The sequence below is a fragment of the Lithobates pipiens genome, unplaced genomic scaffold, assembly GCF_037356315.1.
Source record: "Lithobates pipiens isolate NorthernLeopardFrog02 unplaced genomic scaffold, aLitPip1_a1.2 Scaffold_8, whole genome shotgun sequence".
Classification (NCBI taxonomy): Eukaryota; Metazoa; Chordata; class Amphibia; order Anura; family Ranidae; genus Lithobates; species Lithobates pipiens.
The window spans coordinates 270,145,010-270,166,360 of NW_027507903.1; the positions used below are offsets into that span (position 1 = coordinate 270,145,010).

Here is a 21,351-nt window from a genome sequence, read left to right on the forward strand (position 1 = left end):
TATCGGAGTCCTTTTGGAGATCAGAATCGCTTTTTGTAGTTACACCAGGACCAAGGAAAGGGCTGGCCACTTCTTTGGCTGCCATCTCCAGATGGATCAGACAGACAGTGACTCCGACCTATTCTATTAAAGGTCGGGTTCATCCTTTCCCTGTTACGTCACATTCTACTCGGGCGCTTAGTACTTCTTGGGCCTTACGTCATCAATCGTCAATATCACAGGTTTGCAAGGCGGCCACTTGGTCGTTGGTGCATACCTTCGCTAAATTCTAGAAAGTAGATATTTTGGCATCTGCAGATGCTTCTTTTGGCCGCAAAGTTTTGCAGACTGCTTTTTTTTTTGAGGGGTATTTTATTTCTTCCAAATGTTTATTTTTCAAATGGGGCTCCTGTGACCTGGTTAAAGCGGGAGTCCGCGTTTTTTTTTTATTTTTTTTTATTTTTTTAAAAGCCAGCAGCTACAAATACTGCAGCTGCTGACTTTTAAAATAGTGACACTTACCTGTCCAGCGCGCCCGCGATGTCGGCACCCGAAGCCGATCTCTCGATCGTCTCTCGGGTGCTGCCGCCGCCATCTTGGGTATGGGTATCAGGAAGTGGAGCCTTTCGGCTTCATTTCCCGGTTCCCTACTGCACATGCGCGAGTCGCGCTGTGCAATAAGGATGGACCCGCTGCCTCTGGGATCTGTGTGTTTCCCAGCAGGCAGCGGGGGACTTTCGGAAAGGGGCGTAATCTACGCCCCTTTCCGCAGAGAGCTATCCCAGAAGTGGGTGCAGATACCTGTACTGTACAGATACCTGCACCCCCCTCCCCCCTGAAAGGTGCCAATTGTGGCGCCTGAGGGGGGAGGAATCCAATGAGTGGAAGGTCCACTTTAGGGTGGACCTCCGCTTTAAGGCTTCTGTGTCCTGGTTAGGACTCTTGTGGTTAGCCTTGAGTTATTTTCCCCACCTCTTGTTTTTTATTTGGCACTGCTTTTGGACTTTCCAATGGTCAAGATTAAGGAGGCACTGTGTCCGTCGATGAACTCAGAGAAATGGATTTTACGGTGATTACAAAAATTAAAATTTTCTCACAAATAGAGCTTTCTTTTGGTGGTATTTGATCACCTCTGCGGTTTTTATTTTTTTTTGCTATAAACAAATCTGCTACATATTTTTGGTAAAAATAATCCAAATAAGTCTATATTGATTGGTTTGCACAAAAGTTCTAATGTCTACAAACTACGGGATAGATTTAGGGACTTTTGTTTTTTTTAATTGCAATGGTGGCGATCTGCGATTTTTAGCGCAACTACGACAATGCGGCGGACAAATCTGACACTTTTTGGTGACCAGTGACACCAATACAGTGATCAGTGCTATAAAAATGAAATGCACTGATTACTGTATAAATGACACTGGCAGGGAAGGAGTTAACACTAGGGGGCGAGCAAGGGGTTAAATGTGTGGAGGTGTTTCTAACTGTAGTGGGAAGTTTTACACTGGAGGAAAAGAGATTGAGATTCAGCTTAGCTGAAACACGATCTCTTGCTTTTCCTCCCTGACAGATCAGCGGTGTGCTTTGTTTACATCAGCACACCGCTAATCCGTCTCTCCACAGAATGATTGGCGGATCTCGGCCACCTTACCTGCTGATTGGCTCCCACTGTGTCTCACAGCGGGAGCAGCGCGCGCCCCCTAAACCACGTGCACAGAATCGCGTACAGGTATATGATTTTGCACACCCGGACCACCCTGCCACAGTAAATGTACGTGGGGCGGTCGGAAGCAGTTAATAGTTGTGTGTATTTTCAAATCTGTTAGTATAATCCTCTTTATTGTCATTCTTGTTTAGTTGGTAGAACTGTTTGGGAAGAAATGATTAATGCCTGCTGGTGTGGCCTTCTCGCTGCTCTCTCTCTGCTTCTAGATGCAAGGTAAGTTGTAAAACTATGCCCCTGTACAGATTATCAGATTAAAAACATAGAAGGCAATGTAATGAGAGGTTATTGCAGGGTGAAGACACTGTCATTGCTTTGCATTGTATTGCAGATGAAATCCGAGATAGACTTCTCAGCATAAGATTAACAGTGCTGGACCTGGTTCCCTAATATGATAGAAGACATGCATGTTGGTATAAAAATCACTGGCGTCTTGTAATGTGTTTACTGTGTATTAGTGAATGTGAGCTCAAAGCAGAACTGAAACCTTACAGTAATCTCAACTGTGAGTAGTAACAAAACAAAATTCAGGAAATAAAAATGCTAGGTTTTGCAGTAAAAGGAAACACACACTATGTCCTCATTTGTTTTACCCTCTCCTACTTCTGTGTGGCCTATCTCCCTTCATAGTTTCTACTAGTATTTGCCGCCCCCCCCCCCCCCCCCCCCCGAATTGTATTAAAATTGGTATTCTCCAGAAATATTTCCCCAATGTATTCAAGGTTGACATTAAAGCTAGCCATGTTTCCATTTCATTATGATTCATTGTAATATTTTCCCATCTTAAACTACTTCTTGATCCAAGGATATTTTTATTGTTTTTCCTGTGATTGGCAGAATTACAGGGAAAAAGAGGACTACCATTTTGCTGCCCTTAGCTGGAGGGCTATAATCTCTGTAGGATAAAGAAGCCATGAACAATATACAATTAAAAAGGTATTAACTTGTCAGCTTTACCTTCCCTAAATTTGATCTGTTATCTGCTTGGAGTTCTGCTTAAATGCAAATAAAAATGTCGAAGCATGTCGATTGTGTTGAACGTAATGTAAGCATTAGGCATGCTGCGTATGCCCTTTATAAATTAAATTGAAGTACAGAGGCATACAGAACACACCCTGTCCTATTCTCCTGCCTGCGTTCCCCACTGCCGTTGTCAGCAATTTACGGCTGTAAAAACTACATCTGGGTCTTCATAAAATATATGTATAACAAAGTATGAATCTTATCAAAGTGCAAAATTTGCCAATCTATCAGTAGAGCTGTGAAAACATAATCAACATCAAGTGTACAGACAATATATAAAAGCAAAAAAATGTAAATTAAAACAAAATCATATAGCCCAAAGTGAGAAAAAAGATATGAGAAATTTGAGAAAAAAACATCTGGGACTTGCTAAGAGGTACAACAGTTACAATTAACTAGATTGAGCGAGCTCTTTTCCCCACTGATTATAAGAGAAGGATAGATGTTCCGTCAATGTATCCCATGACAATCCCTGCTAAATCTCTGTTCAAATATCTACGTATAAACATATACGATTTAAGTTGTCTACATACATAAATAACAACTTGAAACGAGTTGTTCGAGCATTTAAAACTTATACTGAAATGAAAATATCTCCCCTTGACTCTGTTGGGCCAAATGATCTTTTTGCCCAAATTTTTTTATCTGCTTTCAAACCCTCCATTTTACCAAACATATTTCCCAGTCCTTTAATTCTCTGATCATTTCCTTCCTATGGTTAGTTTCTGAACTGAGACTTTCACTTGATACCTTGCAGCTACCAGACACCAAGGGTCATAGGACTAGCACTCCTAGATCTAAGAGTATACTGTTAGCATCCCTACTAATATATCCATAATTTTGATGCTTCCACGACAACAAAGGCAACTAGTTACTATTTTTTAAGGAATTTTTATATACCTCTATAGGCTGAATATCCTCACTTGGAGAGGAGGAAGGTCTTTCAATTGCCCTGTTCTAACCTATCTCAGGCACCCCACTGAACCTCTCGGTACTCATTTATGATTTAATCTATACTTAGAGGACTTTTATGTTGGAGCATAGCTTTAGATGGGTCAAATATGGAATAAAATATGCATATTGATTATACTATAGTAACCACCTCCCGGCCAGCCTATAGCAAAACGACGGCAGGGCTCTCCTCAATCTGGGTGGACATCACATGATGTCCTTCTGGATGACGGCTGCGCTGTAGCCCGATCTGTCACAGGAAGTGTCCACCAGACACAACTGAAGACTGTTCTCTGCACTGGCCTGCTGCCGGTCCACACTATCCAAAGCTAAAAAAACAAACAAACAAACAAGTTTTGCCTTTTAGTTATACTTTAACTCAGGCCAGGGCCTACACTTTTCATCACTTTAGAGATGGAAGGCATTCTCTTATACCTGAGCTATCTGAGGAGGCTGGGTCAGAAGTTCTAATAACATATTTGGATGCTGTCATATTCTCCAAAGATAAACTGATACAAATAAGGTGTCTTTACCAAGCATAATATCCTGTACTCCGGTCACACTATATAAAATGAGGAAGAGAATAAATCCAATCAATTGTAAGTGTCATATAACTGAAAGGATTTTCTCCCATATGGTGTAGGAGAAGTTTCCGAAATGTTTGCAAGCTGGTAACATGGTTATTATTGGAAATATAGTTATGGACAGGGCCAACAAAATATTAGACCGCTTAATTTTTATGCATGAAAAATGATTGTGATAAAATTGATATACACAGATCCTGTCAGCATAATAGACTAGAAAAATGAATTAACAAAGTTATACCGATATACAAACTGACTTGTATAGCTAGAGAATTCCCCAAAATGTTGAAAACATATAGTTTTGATGGGTAGAGTCCAAGGCTACAATAAAAGTTCTTTGTTAGGTCAAGCATTGATGTTGATGAGAAGGTCTGGCTTGCAGTGTCTGTTCTAATTCATCCCAAAAGTGTTTCATCGGGTTGAGGTTAAGACTCTGGGCAGGCCAGTTATGTTCCCTCATTCCAAACTGGCTCATCCATTCCTTTATGGACCTTGCTCTTTGCACCGGTGCTCAGTCATGTTGGAACAGGAAGGGGCCATCCCCAAAGTTGGGAGCATGAAATTATTAAAAATGTCTTGGTATGCTGAAGCCTTAAGAGTTCTCTTCACTGGAACTAAGGGGCCAAGCCCAACCCCTGAAAAACAACCCCACACCATAAAGACATGGATGAGCAAATTTGGGGTGGAGGAACGAATTAGAGCGGAGACTGCGAGCCAGGCCTTCTTGTCCAAGATCAGTGCCTGACCTCACAAATGCGCTTCTGGAAGAATGGTCAAACATTCCCATAGACATACTCCTAAACCTTGTGGACAGCCTTTCCAGAAGAGTTAAAGCTGTCATAGCTGCAAAGGATGGACCAACTCAATATTGAACCCTACAGACTAAGACTGGGATGCCATTAAAGTTAAAGCGGTAGTAAACCCGCAAATTTTTTTTTTTTTTTTTTTTTTTTTTTTTTTTTTAAACCTGCAAAGCAAAATGCATAATGAGCTAGTATGCACCGCATAATAGCTCATTATGAAATACTTACCTTAGAACGAGGCCCCGACATCTGGCCCGATCCACGCCGAGGGAGCTGACATGCTCCCTCTGCGTTTCTTCCGGGTATCGCGGCTCCCGCGCTGTGAGTGGCCGGAGCCGCGATATGGTCACTCCCGCGCATGCGCGCGGGAGATTTCAGTACGGCCGGTCGGCCGCTGCCGAATTTTCACGGCGAGAACGCCCTTGTGCGCATGCGCCGCTGCAGTCAGCGGCGCATACCGAGGGGAATATCTCCTAAACCGTACAGGTTTAGGAGATATTTTTTTTACCTACAGGTAAGCCTTATTATAGGCTTTCCTGTAGGTAAAAGTTAAAATATTGAGCATACAACCACTTTAATGTGTGTGTAAAGGCAGGCGTTCCAATACTTTTGGTAATTTTGTGTATGTATGGATATATATGGCAGTAAAAACCTTTTATAAAATAAAAAGAGAGGGATACGGCAGTAGCAGGGACATACATCCTAACTGCTGCTATTTTTAGACCTTTGTCTGTTTGTTAGAACTCTAATGATCCTAGGTGATCTTCTTAAGTATACCAATAGACCCACTGCCTGATCGTCTATATTCATCCCTATGAATATATGGGAAGTCAAGCAAAGTCACCTCAAGGCTACCCCTACTGGGTTTCTGAAAGGATATGATAGGTTAATTGTGAGCACCACCTAAAAGGGATCTTCTGTTTGCTTGCCTTACTATCAGATATATTCTTCATATATCCTTACTGCAGGTCACTGCATAATAGGCCATTCATGCTTCCTTTGGTAGGGCACTGCTGGGAAGCATTGTGTATGTGGGTGTTCTCTTCACCTCAGGTTGAACTTGGACAAACTGGCAGTACATTATAGGATTACTGACTCCTAAGGAGAATATACTAGGTGGATAACACAAGCATTCAAAGAAAATATTTCAAAGGGCCGTGAATAGATGGTAATACCACATGTCCAGCTGCACTCATTTTAGAATTTACTTTAAAGGTTTGTGTTTACTGCCCTTTACATTCCCCATAGAGTTTAGTGAACCCTGTGTATAGTTCCTACATTCCAGCAATGGTAAATAGAACCCACTTCAAATGAAGCACTGGCATAATACTTTCCCCATAGAGTTTATCAAACCTTGTGTGTAATTCCCAAAGTGCTACATTTCAGCTGTGGTAAAGAGAACCCACTTCAGATTAAGCACAGTTATACTATTTTCCCCAGACCGTTTATTAACCACTTGCTTACTGGGCACTTAAACCCCCCTCCCGTTCAGACCAATTTTCAGCTTTCAGCTCTGATGTATTTTGAATGACAATTGCGCGGTCATACAAAACTGTACCCAAATGAAATTTTTGTCATTTCTTTCCCACAAATAGAGCTTTCTTTTGGTGGTATTTGATCACCTCTGCGGTTTTTATTTTTTGTTAAACAAAATTTAAAAGAAACACATTTAAAAAAAAAAAAATAATAATATTTTTTTTTTAAATAAAATTTGGAAAACAGGTGATTTTTTTTTCTCCTTCATTGATATACGCTGATGAGGTGGCAGTGATGGGCACTGATGGTTGGCAGTGATGGGCACTGATGGGTGACAATAATGGGCACTGATCAGCACTGGTTGGTTTCACTGATGGGCAGCACTGCTAGGTGGCACTGATTGGCACCACTGGTGGGCATTGAAAGGTGGCACTCATGGGCAATAGGTGGCACTGGCAGGGGGTACTGGTGGCACAGATGAGGCAGAATTGCCTCTTCCTCTTCGGGGCCAATGTCCCTTGCACATAAGCCAGTGATCAGAGAAAAGATCGGAGAAAAAAAAAGGATTACCGAGCTTTTGTTTACATCATGTGATCAGCTGTCATTGGCTGACAGCTGATCATGTGGTAAGGGGCCAGGATTGGCCCCTTAATCGGATCTGTGATCACCTGAGTCTTAGTGACTCGGTGATAACCGCACGCGTCCTGCAGGGCGTGTGCAAAAGGGAGGTTGTCCTATGATGGCCTCCCAGAAATTCAGATCCGCGCTGTGGCCGTCATTCGGCTATAGTGCAGATGCCAAGAGTTTAAACTCTGTGTATAGTCCCTGCTTTAGTGGATTCCACCTGTGGTAAAGAGAGCTCACTTTAAATGAAGCACAGTACTTTCCCACATAGTTTAGCATACCCAGTGTGTAATTCCAGCTATATTACACTCCAGTTATTATTGTTATTATTAACCACTTGACCATTGGGCACCTAAACCCCCTTCCTAACCAGACCAATTTTCAGCTTTCGGTGCTCTCACACTTTGAATGACAATTACTCAGTTATGCAACACTGTATCCATATTAAATGTTTTTCCTTTTTTTCCACACAAATAGAGCTTTGTTTTGGTGGTATTTAATCACCGCTGGGTTTTTTATTTTTTGCGCTATAAATCAAAAAAGACTGAAAATTCGGTATTACACAGTGTTGCAGAGTACTGCAGAGTATTGTCACTGAGCAGCACTGTGGGCACTAAACATCCAGCCCACAGCGCTGCTGCAATCTCTCCCCCCTCTCCCCTCGCACTGTACCGATCGGTACAGAGTGGGAAGGGAGGAACCGGCGTCATGACATGACACCGGTTTGTTTACAAGTGATTGCTCCGTCATTTGACAGAGCAATTCGTGATGCGCCGGGTCTTCCAGAGCCAGCGGTCACGGATGTTTGCGTGAGCTCGCCCCCTGGGAGAGAGCAAGATTCCATGGATGCCCTCCCAGAATAACCCGACTGCGCTGTAGCCGTCTTTTGGCTATGGCCGGTCGGTAAGTGGTTAACCACTTGCTTACTGGGCACTTAAACCCCCCTCAGTCCCAGACCAATTTTCAGCTTTCAGCGCTGATGCACTTTGAGTGACAATTGCGCGGGCATACAACACTGTACCCAAATGAAATTTTTATCATTTTTTTCCCACAAATAGAGCTTTCTTTTGGTGGTATTTAGTTACAGCTCGGAGTTTTATTTTTTGCTAAACAAACAAAAAAAGATGCAAAAAAATAAAATAAAAAAATCATGTTTTAATAGTTTGTTATAAAATTTTGCAAACGGGTCATTTTTCTCCTTCATTGAAGTGCGCTGATTAGGCGGCACTGATAGGCTGCATTGGTGGGCACTGATGGGCTGCATTGGTGGGCACTGATGGGCTGCATTGGTGGGCACTGATAGGCTGCACTGGTGGGCACTGATAGGCATAGTTAAGGCGGCACTAATAGGCACAGATAAGGCGGCACCGATGGGCACAGATAAGGCGGCACTGATGGGCAAAGATGGGCACAGATAAGATGGCACGGATGGGTGGCACGGATAAGTGGCACGGATGGGTGGCACGGATGGGCACTGATAGGTACCACAGATAGATGGGACTGATGGGCACTGATAGGTGGCACTGATAGGTGGCTCTGATAGGTGGCACTGCTGGGCACTGATGGGCGGCACTGCTGGGCACTGATGGGCGGCACTGCTGGGCACTGATGGGCGGCACTGGGGTGCAGCACCTGAGGCAGATTTTGGGTGGCACTGTGGGTGGCACTGCTGGGTGGCACTGTGGGTGGCACTGTGGGCACTGCTGGGTGGCACTGTGGGCACTGCTGGGTGGCACTGTGGGCACTATGGGCACTGCTGGGTGGCACTGACAGGGGGGCACTTACTTTATTCAGGATGGCACTGCGGGTGGCAGGTGGGCACTGGCAGGGGGCAGGTGTCCTTTTATATTGCTGGCCGTGATCGGGACTGATGTCCCGAACACGGCCGCCGGCGATCGGCTTTTTTTTTTTCTCCTCGCGCTGTCAGCGCGAGGAGGAATACTAGCCGATTACCGGCTCCGTTTTATCACATGATCAGCTGTCATTGGCTGACAGCTGATCACGTGATAAGGGGTCGGGATCGACCCCTTACACGGATCGGTGATCAGGCGAGTCTCACGGACTCGCCGATCACAGAGCGCGCCGCGCGCGCCCCTCAGGGGGCGCGCAGGCCGCTCGTAACCAGGACTACGTCAATAGACGTAGTCCCGGAAATGTGGGTCCGCGCTATTGCCGTCATTTTGCAATAGCGCGGATCCCAAGTGGTTAAATGTGTACATTGACCAGTAAAGGCTGGCTAGATTAGCCACTATCCCAACTATTTCCCTGCTTAAAGTGGAACTTTAGTAAGAAAATTAAGTCTTGCTAGATCACTTCAGGCTGCCCCCTTTTGCAGGTATAAATATGTAAAACATTAAAAAATAAGTGCCTATACTGTTTAAAAGCCAGTAATCCACTGTCTAACCCTGCTCTGCACATGCTCAGTTGCTCTCCATTTTTAATCACTTCTGAGTTTAAAGAGACCGATCTGCTGACTTCCTTAAAGTGGAATTAAACCCTCTTATCCTTTATAGCCAAGAAAGCTGCTTCTGTTTGATCTGCAACTGCCATGGTGTTGCACATGTGATTAGTTATGACACCAGCCATTTGATGGTTTGACAGTTTGGTTGATTGAGGACACAAGCAAATGTGACAGAAACGCCAGCTTTCCAGGAATGTAACCGTTTTTTTTTAAACTGTTAAATCAATGGGTTTAGTTCCACCCTATGATTTGCTGCTTTTCAGAGGCTTTGAGCTTCAGCAAAATGGCAGCCTCCAGCAAGAAGAAACTGGAGCAATGCTGGAGACAATTTACAGCGCACACTAATTTTGGTAGCATAAATAGTAAAATGTATGTTCCCTGCTAAAGAACATTATTTTTTTTATCAGTTTGTTATGGGCAAAGTTCTACTTTAAAGCTGAACTGCATGTATTCATCCAGTTTGGAAAATGCACTGCCAAACAATGAGTTAAGTCCAACAAAGTGCATGCCACCTCCTGAACTTATGTCATTATTAACATCTGACAGTTTTTTTATGGAGCTCTGGGAGTTCAACTGTCACTTTACGCCCAGTGCCCTGACAGGAGAGATACTGCCTTTTCACACGCAGCATCTCTGCCTGCTCCTCTGATGGGTTTACTTCCTCTTTGTCTCCCTGCAAAGGTAAAGCATAATGGGCTACTATGCATCGCATAGTAGCCCATTATGTGTCACTTACCTGACACAGGAGCCAGAGAAGTCACCGCTGTCCCCTGTAGTCCGGAGCATCCATCTTCTTCTGGGTATCGCTGCTCCGGCCACTCACAGCGCGGGAGCAGCGATGACGTCACTCCCACGCATGCGCACGGAAGCCACCACTAATGGCATATCGCCGTTGGCAGCGGCATGCCGCTAGCGGCGATAGTGCGCCTGCGTGCCGCTGTCTACGGCACATGTGCCGTAGACAGCTGTCACTGTCTTTTAGTAAATATCTCCTAAACCATGTAGGTTTAGGAGATATTTCTTGGACCTACAGGTAAGCCTTAATCTAGGCTTACCTGTAGGTCAAAGTGGTTTGTAAGGGATTACAACCACTTTAACCCCTAATAATCCAGAACATTTTACGATGTGGCTGAATTCCCGGAGTTCAGATTTTTAACAGTTGACAAAAGATATTACCCACACAGGGGAGTCAGTTGTTTTCAGCTAGCAAACTGACCTATTCACAAGCTGTAAACCATAGCAAATATGGCTGCTCCATGTACAATATCTCACAAAAGTGGGTACACCCCTCACATTTTTGTAAATATTTTGTTATATCTTTTCATGTGGCAACACTGAAGAAATTACACTTTGCTACAATGTAAAGTAGTGAGTGTACAGCTGGTAAAACAGTGTAAATTTGCTGTCCCCTCAAAGTAACTCAACACACAGCTATTAATGTCTAAATCGCTGGCAACAAAAGTGAGTACACCCCTAAGTGAAAATGTCCAAATAGGGCCCAAAATGTCAATATTTTGTGTGGCCACCATTATTTCCAGCACTGCCTTAGCTCTTTTGGGCATGGAGTTCACCAGAGCTTCACAGGTTGCCACTGGAGTCCTCTTCCACTCCTCCATGAGAGCATCACGGAGCTGGTGGATATTAGAGACCTTGCGCTCCTCCACCTTCAGTTTGAGGATGCCCCACAGATGCTCAATAGGGTTTAGGTCTGGAGACATGCTTTGCCAGTCCATCACCTTTACCCATAGCTTTTTTAGAAAGGGTGTGTTTGGGGTCGTTATCATGTTGTAATACTGCCCTGTGGCCCAGTCCCCAAAGGGAGGGGGATCATGCTCTGCTTCAGTATGTCACAGTACATGTTGGCATTCTTGGTTCCCTCAATGAACTGTAGCTCCCCAGTGACACACTTGTCTTTGTAATCCTCACCTGGTTGCCGCCACACACACTTGACTCCATCTGAACCAAATATGTTTATCTTGGTCTTCTTATCAGTCCACAGGACATGGTTCCAGTAATCCATGTCCTTAGTCTGCTTGTCTTCAGCAAACAGTTTTTGGGCTTTCTTGTGCATCATCTTTAGAAATGGCTTCCTATGGTCTGAGCATTGACAGGCTAACTGCCCCCCCCCCCCCCCCCCACCTCTGCAGCATTGCTGGCAGCACTCGTACGTCCATTTCCCGAAGACAACCTCTGGATATGACGCTGAGCACATGCACTCAACATCTTTGGTTGACCATGGCGAGGCCTGTTCTGAGTGGAAACTGTCCTGTTAAACACGCTGTATGGTCTTGGCCACCATGCTGCAGCTCAGTTTTAGGGTCTAGGCAATCTTCTTATAGCCTAGGCCATCTTTATGTAGAGCAACAATTCTTTTTTTTTTTTTTTTTTCAGATCCTCAGAGAGTTCCTTGCCATGATGTGCCATGTTGAACTTCCAGTGACCAGTATTAGAGCGTTAGAGCGATAACACCAAATTTAACACACCTGCTCCCCATTCACACCTGAAGCCTTGTAACACGAATGAACGAGTCACATGACACCGGGGAGGGAAAATGGCCAATTGGGCCCAATTTAGACATTTTCACTTAGGGGTGTACACACTTTTGTTACCAGCGGTTTAGACATTAATTTCTTTGTGTTGAGTTATTTTGAGGGGACAGCAAATTTACACTGTACAAGCTGTACACTCACTACTTTACATTGTAGCAAAGTGTAATTTCTTCAGTGTTGTCACAAGAAAATATAGAATAAAATAGTTACAAAAATGTGAGGGCTGTACTCACTTTTGTGAGATACTGTACATATACTTTATAATCACAAATTGTGTATTTAACAGATGTCCATTTTTTTTTGTTTGTTTGTTTTTTATTTAATTATTGTGCATAGTTTCCTGCTTATCAACAGTAAAGTTATATTTATATTTACTAGATATCTTCCAGAATTAGGTTCAGTTCACACTGCAGCGATGCGAGAAGCCTGCAAATCCACTGTGGGTTCTTGCATTACATGTCTCACGGCGGCAGTTCACAATGCCCTATGTAAACTGCTGGGAGTGTCAATTGAAAGTTATTGACGCCCCCAAATAAGTTTGCATATCGCAGTGTGAACTGCAAATTTGGACAGGAATTGAATCGCATGGTTGTGAGCACCCATGTGATCCGGTTTTGTTGCGGACCAATACAAGGGGTCCTGTGCGAGTTTGGTCCGAATACTATCTGTATGGATGAAATCGCATCGCACAGAGATTGCATGTGATTTGCACTGCAGTGCGGTACATTTTCTCAGTTTAAACATTTGATATGTTTTCTGTTTACTATTGTGAATAAAATATGGATATATGAGATATTTGGAAATGCAGTCTATTTTCCGTAGATTTTACACAGCATCCCCACTTTTGAGGAATTGGGGTTGTATTTTTATTTTATTGAAAGAGACAGGAATTCTACTATAGTCAGGTTATACTGCTGCCCACAGGATATTTGAATGCTGGCAAACAGAAAAGCAGTAATCCCAGCCTTCCTCTGCCCAGCATGCCTTTGGTTTTTTTCTAGTGCCCTAGGAGATTGGATGCCTTTTCTTTATTTTTGCTTTTTGGTAACCTTCTAACCTTGGTGACTGCAATCAAGATTTTTTTTTAATTTTTTTTTGCTGCACTGCTGCTGTTTTTTTTTTTATCAATTGCTTTATTAAAGTACTGGATTCCAGTGAACAAGTGCGAGGCTAACCTGGGAAGTGATGTTTAGGCACTGGGCTCTGCATTTGGTGCTTTCCACTCCTGTGTTTACTGGTTTATTAGGCACGGGTCGCTGTCAGAGTCCTGCGCTGTGGCACAGTCCCAGGTGTCCTCTTGTCGCTGAACTAACTTTTTTTGTAAGTAGTGGTGGTTGGACTGTAGCCTAGGAAGCTACCACTGTTCCACCAATGGGTATTTCTTTAAATTTCTCACCACTGTCAGTTTGCTGCGGTAAGGGTTAAGGTTGAGAGAGCGAGTGCTGAGATAATTTTTTGGGTGGAGTGCTCCTCTTGTGTGATCTGCACTGTTCTGCCATTCAGCCTTAAAGAACCATAATAAATAAAGGGGGGCTAAGGACACTGATTTAAAGGGGGGTTGTGATGTGAAGGAAGGGGCTGAGGACATTGATATGAAGGGAATCTATGATGTGAAAGGGGGGCTGAACACGCTGATGTAAAAGAGGGCTATGATTTGGAAGGGGGGCTGAGGACACTGATGTACAGAGGGGACTGGGATGTGGTATAGTACAACCATGCGATTTGAACGTCTGCCGGAATAAAGTTATACTGGCTGGACTCATGTGAATTTTATTTCAAGACCCCCTGCTGTAGAGGTTCAAACACACCCTGGCGCCTTCCTTGGCAGAGACTACCTCTGATACTCCTGAGTCGGAAAATCGGGTCCCAGTGTTCCTCTCCTGAGGAGGTTGATCTTGAGTCACCGACTGATGACTTAGATATACAAAGGGTTACCAAATTGATGCATGGTTTATCTCCCTGCATTTGGAGAATCAGCCTGTTCCAGATCTAGGGTCTTTTAGAGGTCTTTCAGCTGCTAAGACCTCATATTGCACACAATGTTTAAGTTGTTCATCTGTGAGGACTGGAAACCCCTGACAGATCCTGGGCTTCTCCTGTTGTGTCAGAGCTCTTCCTTTTTAAGAAGGAGCTCATAGATCTGGTGGCCTTTCTCAGCATAGATGTACCAGTTATCCACATTAACAGGCATTTCTTGGTTGTGGCATCTTTGCCAACACTGTGGTCACTTTGGTTTACCAATGGGCAAGGATGCTCATGGGCAACAGGCTCTCAATAGAGGACCCCTCCTGGTGAACCTTTCCTCTCTTCCCTACCTGTCAAGGAAATTACACCTGACTTCCACTTCTTTTGGGGCTGATGGGCAACTTAGGGATTGCCCTTGTACTATACCCCCCAATCCTGTTTCCCTGGCTTAGGGACAGGATGGTGTCTTCCCTTCACCCTGAGAATGTTTCTCTGTCTAGGGTGTCTCCGCTGCCAGGCCCTTCCTAGCCAAAACCGACAATTCCCACCTCATCAAGAAATATTCTTGTGAGTCAGTGTACTGGTCGGGCCTCCCTTGGAGTGCTTCAGAGCCTTTTGCTCAGGAAAGGTTTGTAAATTTTCCCATGGAAGATACTGCATCCTGTTGACATATTTAAATAGACAATGTTGTCTTATTTTTTAAGTGAGTTCAGGTGTTGGTGATGGGTACCCAGTGTTTGCAATATGTACAATTAACTTTTCTGTGCAATAAAATATACCTTTTATAAGCAGCTTGGCCCGTCCGTAGCTCTGTTTAGGGGGTTTTCTTTTTCCCTCTGCTTTTTTCTTTAGATCCTGTTGACCACACTGGATCTCCTTATTTGGTGACCTTCCTGGAAGGGTTTGAGGGTTCAGCACCTGTGTGCACCTGTGGCAAAATTCATCCATCGCTAGATGGCCCTGTACTCCCCTGGGCTGTCAGCCGGAAAAACATGCTAGAATCCTGCTGCTAGTACCCTCTTTAGATTTCAGGTCTCTTGGGACCTAAATCGCCTGGAGTTGGCGCCTTCGTATGAGGCTGTTTTTCAGCCTTCTGAGGAACATCCTCTGGGTTCCTTGCTCATTCCTGCTCTCATTTAGGGAATTGCTCCCAGTACGGTGTCTGAGCTGCTTTCGGTGAAAGATAAAGCTTGGGCTCGAGGCTAGATGGTTGATTATCTGCTTCTAGGGTTAAGAGTATAAAGCTTGTTTTTTTTCTCATTTTGACTGGTTGGTCATTTGTTTTTGTTTTTCTTTGATGGCTTTATTGTCAAACATCCCCTCTATGCATTTGTTTTTACATGGGTGCTAACCCAGCAAATTGTTGCCTTCTGGTTGTCCTTACTTGTTGGGCCATTTTTACTTCCGTTTTTTTTTTTCCATCGGTTATTTTGATGGCTTGCTGGTTGGCTTTCCAGTTCTCTCTGCCAGGGGCCCAGTGTTCCTTCAGTCATAACTTCCTATTTTCTTTAGCTTTCTTCCTGCTCTCGGACATTAGGTATGTCCCTCCCTATCTTTCTTTTTTGATTTGGGAGTTGGTCCCTTCAGATACTTCTGACATGCGAAAGTCTTCTGCTTTATGGCCCTTTCAATAGCTGTTGTCCACCCCCAGTTGGACTGCTTTTAAACGTCCCAACTGCAAGAGAATTCCTGCGTCCCTCAATAAATGATAAATATTTATAAGATTTCTGTACTTACCATAAAATCTTTCTTGTAGGGCAACAGGTCCCAATCCTCTTTATGTGTGTGTGTGTATTGCTTTCTCACAAAACTGAGGCATGCTGGGTTGAGGAGGGGTTATATGTTGACTGGTTTACTATTTTTCTGTTTGCCATTCTCCCAACCTCCTGTGTGTGGCAGTAAAACAAGTCTGTAATAGAATTTCTGTGTCCCTCAGTGATCTACAAGAAAAACACAAAAAACGTTTTACATATTTATTTTTGTGCTAACATGTTTAGATGAATTAAGTGTAGAAGTAGACTCACTGCGTCCACTGACTGAACACAGAATCAATTTCTTTTGTTGCAGCACGGATGAAACGGCCACTGAAAACATCTTGAAAGCTGAAATGACCATGGCAGCTCTTTGTGGAAAGTTGGGGCTTGTAACACCAAGGGATGCCTTCATTACTGCTATTTGTAAAGGTTCCTTGCCTCCACACTATGCCCTCACTGTGCTGAACAGTTCATCGGCTGCTCTAAACAACAAATGTAAGAAAACTGATTTCACAGCTCATTATTTTATGTTTACATCAGTTCCACATATGTGTTTTACCTTATACATATTTGACTTGTAAATACAAGCAAAACTTTTTTTTAGTTTTGGATAATGTGGAGAGGGATGAGAACACCAAGCTGGTCTTATTGCGGTCTTCCTCTCAATTAGGGAGATTCACCCTCTCTATTTGTACTAATGATTATCACCAAAAGTGCAAGAAAATCACAAATTTTGGTTGTCACCAGAACAGAGATAGAGGGGAAATACTCCAATGGGTAAACTAGTTCTGGTTACACCACTGGATTGCCTCACTTTGGAAGGGTTTTCTCTTGCTTTCCTTTGTGGCAGAGAGTTAAGAGGAATCTCCCCAATGGGGCACAGGTGGCTAAAATAACAAAAATCCTGGTCTGAAGGTAAAAACATCCCTTCCTCTACCCAAAACAAAAAAAAAAAGTTTTGCCTTTAGTTCTACTCTAAACTATGGTGTATCCCAGACCAGCCTCTCTTAAACTTTGATCATAACCACATTCACATGTTCCAAAGTATGTCAAGCTAAATTAAGCATGAAAAAATAGTACTCAAATATCCCTTTTAATGAAAGTATATGCTGGGCTACTTTATACTTTTCTTCTGCTTATAGAAACTGAGAAATGCTCAGACAGACGGGTACCAGACAACTTCTATTGGACCCTGAGCCTGGACAGAATATTAGGGGAGAAAAAAAAACAGCATTACCCAAAAAATACATATTTAAGTGGAATTCCACTTTAAAGCCTAACCCAAGACAGTCCATTTTAGTTTCGGTCAGAGAGCAAACAATGGGATAGAACCCTTGTCAAAATTGTGTTTGTAGTCTGTGTCCCCATTGTGCAGATTTCCCCTTGTTTCTTGCCAGGACAGATTGTGATGGCAGTCTCTGCAGTGTGGAACAGATTGCAACAAGACGCCTAAAATGGGGAAGGGTTAGAACCTCTATCAGATTATTACTGCCTGTCTTTCTGTCATAGTGACAACTGCTACCCTCATTTCTTATCCTGCTTTCACAAAAAGTGAGAGGAAAGCTCCTCAACTGAGAGTTGGATAGAAATACAAACTTGACAGTAGTATTTATTCTTCCCTAGTCTATTAAAAGTTAAAATAAATAAAAAATGTCTGGAGTTGGACTTTAATTAGGCTGTTTAGGTAAATTATAAAAAAAAAAAAATGATTGCGTAAATTGGCAGAAATTAGGAACGTGGTCAGAATTTTTTTTTTATTCATTAGAACCGGTATTCGTATGACTTGCTTAAATTTTCTCAAATCATCAAACACTGCTATAATTGTTGCCTTCAGTAATAAATTGTAACAGTGAGAGAAGAGGCAGAAGCCATTGCAGTCTGTCTTGGGCTATAGGAAGGCTCAAAGTGGATAATCGTGTTCCAAATCCCTGTTCATTTTGTACGTATCCTGTAAGTAATGTTATTTTCATTGTATTTGTTTTTTTTCTTTGCCATTTTCCATAGCTTATTCAATTCAGGGGCAGAATGTACAGATGATTAGTCCCTCTAGTGATTCACATCAGCAAGTAGTAGCTGTTGGTCAGCCTCTAGCCCTGCAGCCACAAGGAACAGTTATGGTAGAGTACATTTATTTCCGTTTTCTCTGTTCTGTTGTTATGCAAGTATCAGGTGGTAAAAGGTGTTAGTTTTTACTTGGAAGAACTTTCTTGCTATATTTTGTTTCTCTACAGCTTACGGCTAAGAACATCCAGTGTATGCGGACACTGCTTAACTTAGCTCATTGTCATGGTGGATACCTCGGGACGTCCTGGCAGCTAGTACTTGCAACACTTCAGGTAATGTAGTTATGCTGTTGTAAGGTTTTGTGACTGCTTTATAAAAGTTGTTCACCACATGTTTTAGGAAATAGCCCCAACATACAGCTTGAGCCTAGAATCCAGGGGGCTTCACATGGACACAAGGATTAATGAGGAGACTAACACAGATACTTGCAGGAATCTAAAGATCTGATGCTTCAGTACTTAAAACTGTTTTAGCCCTGATCAGGTTAATGTTGGGGTTCAGTTTTAGTGCTGCGGTTACTTATTTAAAGAAATGTGACATGGGGTATAAATGTTAAGAGCAATTATGTATGGGCAACAACATTTACAGTTTGGGACAAATATTGTAAAAGCCATTAGCCATGCACCAAAAAAAATTTTGAAACTCAATACTTAATGTGTTTGGATATCCATAGGTCGTGCCTCGCTAAAACCATATTTTTTCTGGTAAAAACGTGTTAAATGTCAATATTGTAAAGGAAATTGCATTTTTTACAGCATAGATCAATAAAATAAAAAAACACCTTGCCCCCATCCCGTGTGTGTTTTTTTTTTTATTTTATTTTTTTACTCACTAGCATATCACAGACAGATTCAATTATGGTTTAGGAATAAATGCTGTGTAATGACTTGAGTTGTATGTGGCATAAAATTGTGTGTTGGTTTTGTTGCTGGCATTTTTTTGTGTACTTGAAATGGTTTTATTTATTTTAAAAGCTTATAAATAAGTGTAAATAAGTGCAGCACTTAAAAAACAGTTTTGCCGCGTACACACGAGCGGACTTTCCGTCGGTCTTTCCAACGGACTTTTGGCGGAGTTCCGACGGACTTTCCGAATGAACGGACTTGACCACATACAATTACACCAAAGTCCGACGGATTTGAACGTGATGACGTACAACCGGACTAGAATAAGGAAGTTCATATCCAGTAGCCAATATCTGCCCTAGTGTCGGTTTTCGTCCGTCAGACTAGCATACACACGAGCGGATTTCTCAATAGGAACTGGGTCCTGCGGATTTGAAGCATTTCTATTTCTAAAGTCCGTCAGATTTTTGGACAGCAAAGGTCCGATGGAGCCCACACACGATCGATTGTCCGCCGGATTCGTTGCGTCGGATCTTTGCTGTCAAAAAGTCCGGTCGTGTGTAAGCGGCATTAGTGTTAAATACATTTGCATATAAATAAATATATAATGAAAAATAAAATCACTATCAATCAAAAAGCACCTACACTGTGCAAAAACATAAAGAAAATGTGCACAACAGTCCACCTCAACAGATATGTAAAAAAAAATATTTAAATTGCCAGGTTCACACATGGTAAATCCTCTGAGAAAATGAGAAACCTATTTCTCCTTTAACAAGAGATGTGACAAAATAAACATTCACCCAAACACCGCGACCACCTATGACAGATGGTCAAAGCACGCTCTTAATATGAGCAATGCTGGTGAATCACTAGATCTCCAAAGGACCTTCAGTGCATCACTCAAAATGCATCTGCCGAAAAGTCAAAGATAGGTAGAAAAACTCTCATAGATAAGTTTAATGCAAGGATTAAAAATACTCATAGGGTAACAATCTAAAACTAACATAATCAAATATACCATCAAACAAACATCCAAACTTTCTCCTTGTGCTGCACACCCGCCCACATCCAGGTCCTTGTGTGATCGCGTCACCTATGCTGGCTTTGCCTGACTTGTTTCGTCATAGTGAACTTCATCATTGGGAGTGGCCAAGAGGTGGCGTCATGCACCCAACCTATATATACTAACCCAGATCGAGGAGGGTGTAAGTGCGCATGCTCCTAATTACGAGCGGCATGGCAACAGCATAGTGGCGTTGCCCAGTAACAGCAACAAACCAATAGTAAAGACTCAAAAGAGGAGAGTCCAAGTGAACAGGCTCAGATGTGCTGACAGTCCCATCATGTGTTAAAAATTGAAGATGTATAAAAAGAAAAAAACTGGTCACCAACATCGCCATCTTGTGTAAAAAATACAAAATGCACATTAAACAATATTTTAAAGGACTAAAAATAAGAAAGAAGCAGCATGAGGAAAAGGTGTTTACAAAACATTATGAAAAAAACTTTTTACCAATACAGATAGGAATACACCATGAGAATAAAGAAAAAAATATTTATATAAAAAAATAATTATTTATTTTAGCACTTGGTGTGGATCCTAGGATTGAAACCCAGCAGTGGTGGGGCATTGAAGCCAGGGAGAGCAGTGGAAGGTCCTAGCACAGTAAGTATTTATTTATTGTTGGATCACCTGCATATTGATGATTTGCCTTGCACATACAAGGTGTGACAATTTTGTGGTGAGTCACACAGTCATCCTCACTCAGTTGTGTTCTGACATATTCTAACTTACACTTGCCTGGCTCGCAGACCAATTGACTCAGTCTTTGTGCAGTAGTAGAAGAAAAAACTTGTGCATTGCGTGTTGGCAGAAAATGAGTGACTGTAATCTGGAGCAGTGGATTACCATCACATTTTGTGTAAAATATGAGAAAAGTGCAAATGAAACTTTAGCTGTTACAACAGGTTTATGGTGAACATTCTATGAGGAAATCATGTGTTTTTGAATGGCATAGGCTGTTTAATGATGCAAGAAATGGGTAGCCAAAAATTTAAAGGAAGGATGAAAATGTGGACAGAGTGCTACCCCTTGTTATAAAAAACAAAAAAAAAAACACAACATGAGCATCTGACGGTTCGGATGCTCATGTTGTGGTGTTTTTTTTTAGTTTTTTATAACAAACAAGGGGTAGTTCGTTATGAGTTCATAGAACATAGTGCAATGGTCAACCAACATACTTGGAAATTCTGAAAAGGTTACAAGAATCTGGAGGAAAAGACCAGAACTTTGACCTGACAAATGAATTCTCCACCACGACAATGCTTCTGCACAAATTCTTTTTTATTTATTTATTTCTTTTTTACAGTCCATCCCGGGCATTAAATTGTCACACCTTGTACTTTGTGTTGCTTTTGGAAATGCAACACATAGGGTTGTATTTACTAAAGGGAAAAAAGGCTGTTCATGTTGCAAGGGAAGTTGCCCCTGGCAGCGGAATATTTTCCAAAGCTTAGTGAATGTAGTACAATTTCACTTTGCAAAGA

The 21,351-nt window shown here is 42.5% G+C and overlaps 1 protein-coding gene across 3 annotated transcripts in view; it reads left to right on the top strand.

Annotated features, from left to right (window-relative positions):
• MON2 (MON2 regulator of endosome-to-Golgi trafficking) overlaps positions 1 to 21,351 on the top strand; it is a 208,906-nt gene that overhangs the window by 62,746 nt on the left and 124,809 nt on the right. For all 3 annotated transcript variants that reach the window (XM_077471965.1, XM_077471966.1, XM_077471967.1), the window contains exons 13-17: positions 1,837 to 1,918; positions 16,206 to 16,387; positions 17,897 to 18,009; positions 18,124 to 18,228; positions 20,390 to 20,470. In XM_077471965.1, coding sequence (XP_077328091.1) covers positions 1,837 to 1,918; positions 16,206 to 16,387; positions 17,897 to 18,009; positions 18,124 to 18,228; positions 20,390 to 20,470 — 563 coding nt within the window. The remainder of the gene's footprint in view (positions 1 to 1,836; positions 1,919 to 16,205; positions 16,388 to 17,896; positions 18,010 to 18,123; positions 18,229 to 20,389; positions 20,471 to 21,351) is intronic.